We start from the raw sequence: 11,250 nt of genomic DNA, 5'->3' as shown, positions 1-11,250 counted from the left end.
TTAATGGAAACTAGGGGTGGGCAAACAAGTATAGGAACCGCAGGTCGGGGCGAGTAATCGAGGTTTTAGGGTGGGTACGGGCCCGTTTCTAATTTTGTAAGAAAAGAAACGGGGAGGGGCGGGGCAGGCCTTAGAAATTTCGTTTCGGGCTGGTTCTTGAAGTATAGGAATCGTAGATATCCGGACCGGCCCATTTGTAATTAGAATGGACGAACGAGATTGATCTCCATCCAATCTTCATCGTTGGTTTTATGTTTCCTTGTCCTCGACCTATCAAATTCAACTCTATAACTTGAGTCTCTCTCGTCGTCTCGAGTGCGTCGTCCCCTTCCCTCCAACACCCCAACATCACAACGGCCTTGGCGACCACCATCTTCTTGATTTGTCACCTCTATCTCGTCGTCTCGATTTGACATCCCAGACTTACAGAACCCAGTCACCCCATCACCCATCTTCTCAATTTGTCACCCCTCTTGCCGTCTTGAGTGCATCGTCCCTTCCCCTCCACCACCCCGACATCATGATGGCCTTGGCGACCACCACGACGGCCTAGCAACTTTGACAACATCCCAGACTTACAGAACCCAATCACCCCACCACCCATCTTCTCGATTTGTCACCTCTCTCTCAGTCTTACAGGTAAAAACCAACCTCTATACATATAATTGATCCTCATTTCGAGTTCTCTACTTTATTTCGGGTGTTAAATTCCTAAATGGTATGTGGGTCGAGTTTGATTTAGTTCCAAATTAATTGTAAACAACACTAATTAACTCTTAAATTTTCCTAAGTTCATTGAATTGGACTCAGCGACGCAACCAAATTATTCTTCTCAAGTTCCCTAACTATGAAAAGCATGATAGAGATACTTCTCAAATATCAATAAGTTCTGTGAAAATCATAAGCATTGACAAAGCTTTCGTAACTATGAAAAGCATGATACTCCTATCAAGAATTTACTTAACTCAATCATGACTAGTGACTTTTACTACTTAGAAATATAACTTCATAACGATTAGGTGAAATTCCCTTATATTCTACCATCAAATCCCTGCATGCAAACTAAGTGTGCACCCTTAATAAACATACAAGAATAAGTTCTCTATAAAGCAGATAAGTAAATTGCATTCATGTTTTATGAAACAATAACTGGATGTAATCAATTTATATAAAACATATGATCATGGCTTCGAATTCTCCTCTAGCTAAAAAGAAACTTAGTTACACATGTTCATTATAACTAAAAAGCAATCTAAAATAAACGTTGAAATTTAAAATAAAGATAGAAAGAACTCTAAAAATTCCAACAACTTCAATGGATGAATGGTAGGCATGGCAACTCTAAATCTCTGCAGGAATTCCATATATATATTGGGGGGGGGGGGGGGGGGGAATGGCTAAATCCAAGAAGGAAAAGGTTTTGGCATTTTGAATTAATTTAGGACTCTAAAAATCAGGTAGAGAGTGTTGGAATGTGATTAGGATTCCTCCTTGCAATTGGAGATAAGATAAGATAATATTGGATACGATAAGATAAGATAACATAGGATAGGATAAGATAAAGTTCCTCTCCAACTAGGATTCCTCTTTCTTGTGTAATTCCTTGCCTTCTAAGCCTCAACTTTAATTTCTCCAGATTTTAGCACATGTCTAGCACCATTTAAACACCAAAAATGTTCAACCCATATGCTATCCACGCATGTTGTCCAATCCAAGTCCAAAACTGCTCCAAATTGCTCCATTTTGCAATTTATTGTCATCTTTACCAATTGGACCTACAATAATACAAAAATAACTTAAATTACTACAATAAATAGAAATTAACTAAATAAATGCAAAGAAATAAGATAACAAAATCGCATAAATATGCTCCTATCATGTAGTTTGTGTATTTCATGGTTTGGCAATGTCATGTAGGCGTCTTTTATGCATGATTTGTTTTTCGCCAAAAGGTGTAACATAGTCTTGCAATTGTAAATAGTTTGATCCTCAAGAACTTCTCAATTGACGATTTGGCTATATTCATGATTTCAATACCAGGTAAATGAAATTCATACTTTAACTTATTGATTGTGATGTTGGTATGGGAAGGTTCATCGTTTTGTTTAAATTATACTGGCACGAAAATTAAAAATACATGTAGGTTTTCTTCTTCATTTATAGCTTTCTACTATAGTGTCTATTTGCATGTTTTAATGATAAATCTCAATTCATGGATAAAGTGTCAATTTCAGAAAAATTCGTTGAGAAATCAAATATTGGTGAAGTTATATAATTGATGAAAGTGTAATGAAACTATACTGGCAGATTATTTTTCATGACTAATATTTGTTGAATAACTTATATATTAATCTCCAAATAACCTATTATTTGGATATGCTAAACATATAATCAAGCAAGACCATATGCATGGCTCCAATATTGTGGTCTCACAATGCAGATTAACCAGGCAGGACCACCAATTGAAATAATGTAACCAGGTAGCCAGTGACCCTCTCCCCCAATGTGGACTAACCAGGTGGGGTCAGTGCGGACTAACCAGGTGGAGTCACCCCTAAAATGCGTAGGGTCCACTAATGCGGATTAACCATGCAAGACCATAGTCATTCACATAACAGTATGGTCTGTCAATGCAGATTAACCAAGTAGGACCATCCATGTACCATACTGTTATATGGTGCAGTCGCATCATCACACATCATACCTCATACATCAACACCTATGATTTACAATGTGGGCATATACATTATCAATTTCACATGACAACCAAGTACATATAGATATACGAGTTCTACAAAATACCTCTAATATGGTTCCTAGAACATCTTTTCATACTAGCAATCACACATATCTATATCATATAGAAGTTCAATAAACACATAAATCAAGGTAAAGTGCCTCTTGCACGCAAACCCAGGTGCACATCTCCTGGATGGCCATTGATTGGAGTAAGCCTGTTAAACTCTATTAGGTCTCCAAAAATACTAATTTCAGTATTTAAAAAGCGATTCAGGACAATTGATCAAAAGTCAACCCTCGGTCAACATTGTTAACGGTATGGTCAACAACCTTATGTAGTCTAATCTAGAAGATATGCACATCAAATTTGCGATTCATAAATCCTTAAAGTCCTAAATTAATTCACGTAACAACATACTAAAGTTTCATAACGATCCAACAACTGGATCTTTGCCTACCATAAAGGTAAAGTGGCGGCCATTTAGAAAATAAGTTTAAACAACGGAATTGCATCAAATGGATACCAAAATAGATTCAGGGCATTGCAATTATCCTAAAAGGAAAAATTCGGGACATTGGCCATGCGTTGCCGTATGCAGCAGTTTCTGGCGAACGGAAACCCAATTTTTTGACTATATTCAAATCACACCAAATTTCATAACTATCCCAATGATCAATGCTAGTTGGAAACGGGCCTAAACCACCGGGAAAATTGGATTTCTAGGTTATTATAACCAAATTTGGGCACCTCCGTGATCAATGGTTGAGTGCAAATCCAAGTAAACTTATGCATGCAAAATAGTAAAACAACCGTAAGAAAACCTTAGTCGGGGGTATGCCAACCAAAGGCTCTCCGATGGTTAAGTTAGTGAATGATTTTTAGACTCAAGCAGTGGGCAAGAGAATTTAAGTGTATAGATTTCATTATCGTAGATAAACCCTAGATGGGTGTATTCATACTGTGGGACAGAGACATTTTTAGGATAAAATCCTTGTTCTAAACCGAGAGAATCCTAAAGGATATCTAGTAAGTAGATATTGTATCATTTTAGGAGTTGTGATTACTTGTGGCGCACAGCTATCCCTAGATTGTAGGTATCGTTTGGTATGCAGACGAGACGGGACGGAACAGAATGTGACGGGACGGGACGGGACAGGACGGAACGGAACGGAGCGGGAGCAAAGATGCCCTCGAATGGAAACAAGGAGGAAGAAGAAGGAAACGGAGAGGTTATAATTTTGTGTTCCACGGATGTGGAACGAGTCGTTCCAGTGGGGTGAGGTGGAACGAGTCGTTCCAGGGGGGTGAGGTGGAACGAAAATTCACCCAAAACTTGTTCCGTGGAACAGCTCGTTCCACCCGTTTTAGGCGCACCAAACTTGGGACGGAACGCCTTGTCCCACTCTGTTCCGTCGCGTCCCACGTACCAAACGGTACCGTAGGGACTCTAAGACTTATAGGATCTGATTGTGTCTAAATCTGAATCAAATCACGTGTCTTACGAAACAAGCATAGTCGTCCAACGAAGTCACCAAGACTCTTCCTATTGCCTTGGAGTAGAGTGATGGTGGCACACTGTTCCGTTTGATACAGCTTCGCCCAAAGCTGGTGATTACATAACTAGACTTCTGAGATAACAGTATTCGTATCAACCTTACTCTAGCCTTGAAAAATCATGGTCCCACATACGTTTCTAAAGTCCCTACTCTAAAACATATATTAACATAGGAACCAAGCATACAACCTAAACATCGTGTAGGATGGATGAAGTTTCATACCTCACTTGACGAAAATGGTTGCTGGATTATCAGAAAAAGGGAAAACCGCGATAAAAACCTTAGACTTTGCTGCTTCGACTCAGAAAAGTGGGTAAAATTTTGAAAAATCCAACACCATCAGGACATTCGAATCGTCAAAAGCCTTCTATAGACACCAAGATCACCTAAATAGAGGTTGAATTAAGGAAAAACAGTATGGTGATATTTCATGGGTTGCAAGTCCAAAACCAGGTAAAAACGGACCCAACTCAAGTTTGTCTTGTTCTAATTGGCTACAAGGGTTTTTATTAGAGGTTTAGGAGGAAAATTATCAAATTGCCCCTAAACTTAAAATGCCTCTGATTTCTTCATTTTTTTTATAGACTCTGACTTCTTAATTATAATTCTTATTCGTGCTTGGTTTTCGCCTATGCACTCCTACGATTGAGCTATATCCCAAAATACTAAGAGTGACCCCGAAAGGTCTAGGAATTTTTAATAACTAATTACACAAAAAATCAAACTTTGTAACTAAGTAATTAAAACTCTATAATTCAAGGAAAATAATAATAATTTATTGAAAATATGAAATACAAAAAAAATAAATAGTGAAATTCGAGGACGGGACAACACTTGTGGCCTTCCTCACTTTAGCTTAGACCTAGTAATATCTTATACAACTTTTTTACCCAACCCGAAACGACACAAAAATAACAAGTTTCGGGTTAACACATTAACTAATCGTGTCGTTATTGGCTCACACGTTAACAACTCGTTAATAATTTCTTAACAGGTTTACCCATAGGTAACCTGTTTTAACCCGATAAGAAAAAGGTTAATTTGATAATGTTAATGTAAACACGAAAATTCCTGAAACAAGAACACGTTTACAAAAATAATATTTGTATTGATTTAATGATTTTGGGGTTACAATCTCTTTGTAATTTGGTCTTCTGATTTGATCTCCGTAAGATGTTGGTTTGTTGACGTGTTGTTGATCCAAGGGCTGTTGAGGCTTGATCTTGGATGAACAGTTAGAAGTTTCTTCAAGGGTCGTTGGGGCTTGATCTTGAAGAACAGGGATGAATAGATCGTCGAGGGCTTTTGGGCTTGATCTTGAAGTTGTTGATCCAAAGGGCCGTTGGGGCTTGATCTTAGAATGAACAGGTGGGAGCTTCTTCAAGGGTCGTCGGGGCTTGATCTTTGAATAATGGTTGTGCGGATTTCTTCAAGGGTCGTCGGGCTTGATCTTGAAGGTTGATGGATGAGCATATCTTCAAGAGCTTTTGGGCTTGATCTTGAAGAACGGTTGTATGTGTGGATTTGTTGATGTTGTTGATCCAAAGGGCCATTGGGACTTGATCTTGGGATGAACGAATGATGAACGATGAACACTTTCTTCAAGGGTCGTCGGGGCTTGATCTTGAAGAATGGTTGTGTGGGTTTTTTCAAGGGCTTTTGGGCTTGATCTTGAAGGTTGATGGATGAGTGGATCTTCAAGGGCTTGATCTTGAAAAACAGTTGGATGTGTGGATTTGTTGATGTTGTTGATCCAAAGGGCCGTTGGGGCTTAATCTTGGGATAAACGGATGATGAGCGATGAGCACTTTCTTCAAGGGCCGTTGGGGCTTGATCTTGAGTTGGTGGAAGTTCTTCAAGGGCCGTCGGGGCTTGATCTTGAAGGAGGATTTAACGAAGAACGAAGAGAGCTTTCTTGATGCTTCGGGATTTGCTTGAGAGCTTTAGAATTTCAAAGCTTCAAGGTTTTGGTGTGATATCCATTCCTCCCCTTTTCCTTTGATGGAGAAGGCTATTTATAGGCCAAGAGAATGAATCACCACCATCCATTTTTTTTGGTGAAGTGAGTGGATGTTGTAGGTGAAATAAGTGTGTGATGTTAGTGAAGTAAGTGTGTGAGGTTGGTGAAGTAAGTGGAAGTTGTAGGTGAAATGAGTGTGTGATGTAGATGAAGTAAGTGGAAGTTGTAGATGAAATGAATGTCTGATGTAGGTGAAATGAATAAATGTTGTAATTTTAATACATTGATCAACATTTATTTCACTGAAATTTCAATGTCTACAATTAAACTAATAGAAAATCTTACTACAATAGCCATAGTATTTAATCTCACATAGTTGTTATTATAAAATTCCAAAGCACCTTAAAAATAAGCAATTTAAAAATACCAAAGCACATTAAAAAATTCATAATAATTAATTTATAAGTGTGAAAAAAGGTGAAAAAATATGCAAACACTTGTGATCTCATTCTTTGTGCTTTGAGGATGAGTATATTATCGTTTAGATTTTTAAAATCCTACAAACCCTCATGAACAGTGTTTTTAGGAGGATTTCAAAATAAATAAAAATTGATAATAATTAATGTAAAAGTGTGAAAAATGTTAAAAGAATATACAAACGTTCGTGACTGCTTCCTCTAAGCTTAGACAATGGTTATATCGTCGTTTAGATTTTTAAAACCCTCCAAACAATCATGAATAGTGTTTATTAGTTGAGCGCAAAATTAATAAAAATTCATAATAACTAATGAAGAGATGTGAAAATGAATAAAAAAAAAACACATATATATATATATATATATATAATCACTTGTTAACCGTCAATTGTTGTTTACACTCTATTCTTCTCACTGAATTTCATTTTTCAGAGTTTCGCTTTGAAAACATGAACTTTTAGCGGATGCAAAAAATGAAATATTCAGATTGTTGATATCATGTTAGAATGTTTACAGTCAAATGAAACATGAATCGATGTTATATAATTTCTAGAGACTTAACTCCGAATAATATATTCACTAACTATAAAAATTAGAATATAATATCAACGATCTGTACTGTTCATCTTTCTGCATCATCTAAAAGATCACATTTTCAAGAAAAATGACATGAACAAAAAAAAAAAATACGAAATCCGATTTGAAGATTGGAGCATAAACATAAGCGAAAATCAGCAGTTAAATTCAAATCTATGGTTTATGGGATTATGGTAGTGGAGTTGATCTCTTCAAGTTGTTGAGCTTGTCATTACAATTGTTTATATATACATTTTATATTTTTCACACTTTTACATTAATTAAAAAAAATTGTTAAAAAATCATACCACAACAATAGTCGTATGATTTAATCTAACTTATGTGAGATTAAATCCTTGCCGTTGGGTTCTTTGATCTCACTTACGTTTTTTATTTGCTTATTTATTGATTTGATATATATTTTCTTTAACGGGTAATGAGTATTATACGACATGACACATGAAGATATCAGGTATGTCATGAAAACAACACATACACGATGCCCTCCTTTGGTATTGAGGAAGAATACAATTTGCATCTATACATGCAGATGAATAGTTAAAAATATGGGAATAAGTTTCAAGTTTTTTCCCTTTCTTTGTACAGTTTCGTCAAGTTGGTTTTGGTTCCAAATATGTTGGTCTACGTATGCAATGGCATCATAGCAGAGAATAAAATGAGAAAACGTCACAGCCATCCAAAGCAAAATCGTGCAGCACTAGGCAAGCCCCACCTAGGAATTTACCAAAAACCGTCCACATTCAAGATTAAAATTCCGCCACTGACACTATAAAACTTACCAATTGTTGCATTGATTTGCATCAACTGGCTAGCTCTTCTTGCAAAAAAAAACTCCTTTCTTAAACCAGCATTATTAGGCATGGGAGAAGTTGATCCAGCTTTCATCCAGGACCCTGATCACAGGCCTAAACTCTCCATTGCCGAAGTCGAGGGCATTCCCTTGATCGACTTGTCTCCGATAAGCTCCCCAGACTCCGCTACTGACCCTAAACTCGTTGAAGAGATTGTTAGGGAAATAGGTAATGCATGCCGGGAGTGGGGCTTTTTTCAAGTGATAAACCATGGGGTTGTACTGGATAAGCTCCGAAAGATTGAGACTGCTGCTAGAAAGTTCTTTGCTCTGCCTTTGGAGGAGAAGAGGAAGATCCGGAGGGATGAAAAAAGCGTGTTGGGTTACTATGACAGCGAGCGCACGAAGAATGTCAGAGACTGGAAGGAGGTGTTTGATTTCACAGTGGAGGAGCCTACTTTAGTCCCGGCTTCGCCTGAACCCGAGGACAAGGAAGAGACTGAGTGGTATAACCAATGGCCCGAGTATCCTCCGGAGTTCAGGTAATTCATCGATTAGTATGAATAGATTTAGCTAATCATAAATTGTTAATAGGAAGAAAAAGTTTAGGATTCATAGGGTCAATTACACCTACCATCCTATAGTTAAAAAAGAAAAAGAAAAAAACACATCTCACTTGCCACAATTCATTTATATGATGTAATGCACTTCTTTGACCAGGGAGGTATGTGAGGAATATGCTCAAGAAGTCGAAAAGCTAGCTCTGAAGTTGATGGGACTTATTGCCTTGAGCCTAGGCTTGCCAGAAGACAGGTTTAGTAACTATTTCAAAGACCAAACAAGTTCTATCAGACTCAACCACTATCCGGCTTGTCCTTCCCCTCAGTTAGCTCTTGGTGTCGGCCGCCACAAGGATGGCGGTGCTTTAACCGTGCTGGCACAAGATGATGTCGGAGGGTTGGAAGTGAGGAGGAAAACAGACGGAGCATGGATTCGGGTCAAGCCCACCCCAAATGCCTATATCATCAATGTTGGTGACAGCATTCAGGTTTCACTCTTCAAACTTCATACAAACTTATTATGCTCAAAAGAAACACGCATCGAATCACTTCACATACCAAATGGATATGTTTTATGCAGGTTTGGACCAATGAAAAATATCAGAGTGTGGAACACAGGGTTATGGTGAACTCGGTGAAGGAACGATTTTCTATTCCTTACTTCCTCAATCCATCACACTACACACTAATCAAGCCTTTGGAGGAGCTGACAAATGAGCAAAACCCTGCCAAGTATAAGCCCTACAGCTGGGGCAAGTTTATGACTAACAGAAAGCTCAGTAATTTCAAGAAACTTAATGTCGAGAACATCCAAATTCATCATTTCCGGGTATCAGAATAAGTGGGTTGGATCCTAAAGAGTATGACTGGGTGAAAGTAATGTTAGTTCTTTTTCCTTTTGTATATCAGTTCCAAAAATAATGCCATGCTGTATAGAGAGCTTGTAACGAACTTGTGGACATGGGCTGCTTAATGTTTCAATAAAATCGGTAATATTTTTCTGCTTCAATGACTATGAACGAATTTAAGAGAACCCCTTCAACTCTATTAATAACAATAATTACTCCTATTCTATGTCCTTATCAAGCAAAGAACGTAGCTCTGATCGCATTGAAATTAATTGTAACCTATGAATTTAAGGGTTGAACACAAATCTGGAACCTGATTTATCTTCTGATCTGAGGCGTACGCATGCTATAACTTCCGAGAGACGTGATTTGCAATACAATTAGCAAACGGGGTACAAGTAACAATAGTACATTACTCAAGTGACAAAAGACCTTGGCTTAGTTCTGAATGGACTAATAATTTTGTAAATTTTATTGCGAGTAGAGTAAACTGATACAATCTGTTTTAATCCATCCTACTTATTTAAATCATAAACTAATACCCTACAACAAATTATTAGTCTGCAATGAGCTCACAGCAAAGAAAAAGTTTACCATAAAAACACAAAATTGACATCCATCCAAAATTTTAAAACCTACAAGTCAATATACTTGTTGCCTCCACTGCTTTGGGAGAAGTTGATCTAGATTTCATCCAAGACCCTGATCACAGACCTAAACTCTCCATCACCGAAGCCGATGGAATACCCTTGATTGGCCTCTCTCCAATAAACTCACCAGACTCCAATGTCGACTCGAAATCCATTGAAGAGCTTGTTATAGAAAAAGGCAAGGCATGCATAGACTGGGGGGTTCTTCCAAGTGATCAATCATTGGGTGGTATTTAAGCCAGAGAAGATTGAGATTGCTGCTAGGAAGTTCTTTGCTCTGCCTTTGGAGGAGAAGTGGAAGGTTCGGAGGGATGCAAAAAGCTTGTTGGGTTACTATGACATGCATACTAAAAATGTCAGAGACTGAAATGAGGTGTTTGATTTAACAGTGGAGGAGCCTACTTTAGCCCCCGCTTCGCCTGAACCCGAGGACAAGGAAGAGACCAAATGGTATAACCAATGGCCCAAGTATCCTCGGGAATACAGGCAACTCATGTGATCACTAAGGTTATAATAAGCCAAACTTATATTTGGAACTTGATATATATGATCTAATGTACCGCCCTGACTAGGATTGCTTGTGAAGAATATGCTCGAAAAGTCGAAAAGCTGGGGTTACCAGAAAACAGGTTCAGCAGCTACTTCAAAGACCAAACAAGTTCTATCTTGATCAATTATTATCCGCCTTGCCCTTCCCCTCAGAAAGCTCTTGGTTGGTCCCCATAAGGACGTTGGTGCTTTAACTGTGCTGGCTTAGGATGACGTTGGAGGATTTTTGAAGTGAAGAGAAAAACAGATGGAGCATGGATTCGTGTTAAACCCACCCCAAATGCCTATATCATCAACGTTGCTGATGTTCTTCACGTCCGCTCTTCAAACTTCACATTATCTTTTTGTGCTCAAGACAACTTTGAAATTTGTATAATTTCTTTTCAAATTAGTCATTTCTCAAGATGTGCTAACTATCCTGTACAGTACAGGTTTGGAGCAATGATGGATACCATGGTGTGGAACACGGGTCGATTTTTTATATCCGAGAATGATAGGTTTTCGATTTCTTACTTCCTCAAACA

The 11,250-nt window shown here is 38.0% G+C and overlaps 1 protein-coding gene across 1 annotated transcript; it reads left to right on the top strand.

Moving 5' to 3' along the window:
- Positions 1–8,124: 8,124 nt before the first annotated feature.
- Positions 8,125–9,986, top strand: LOC137726584 (protein LATERAL BRANCHING OXIDOREDUCTASE 1-like). The gene is made up of 3 exons (XM_068465519.1): positions 8,125–8,661; positions 8,840–9,167; positions 9,260–9,986. The coding sequence occupies exons 1-3, from the start codon at positions 8,189–8,191 to the stop codon at positions 9,518–9,520; spliced, it is 1,062 nt and encodes a 353-aa protein (XP_068321620.1). The 5' UTR covers positions 8,125–8,188; the 3' UTR covers positions 9,521–9,986.
- The last annotated feature ends 1,264 nt before the right edge of the window (positions 9,987–11,250 follow it).

This window comes from Pyrus communis, chromosome 2, assembly GCF_963583255.1.
Source record: "Pyrus communis chromosome 2, drPyrComm1.1, whole genome shotgun sequence".
NCBI classification, from domain to species: Eukaryota; Viridiplantae; Streptophyta; class Magnoliopsida; order Rosales; family Rosaceae; genus Pyrus; species Pyrus communis.
This window is presented reverse-complemented; position numbering and strand designations above follow the sequence as displayed.

Coding starts and splice junctions, on each gene's coding strand:
- LOC137726584 (XM_068465519.1), top strand. CDS start 8,189: ATGGGAGAAGTTGATCCAGCTTTCATCCAGGACCCTGATCACAGGCCT. Junction 8,662..8,839: donor GAGTATCCTCCGGAGTTCAG/GTAATTCATCGA, acceptor TTCTTTGACCAG/GGAGGTATGTGAGGAATATG. Junction 9,168..9,259: donor ATGTTGGTGACAGCATTCAG/GTTTCACTCTTC, acceptor TGTTTTATGCAG/GTTTGGACCAATGAAAAATA.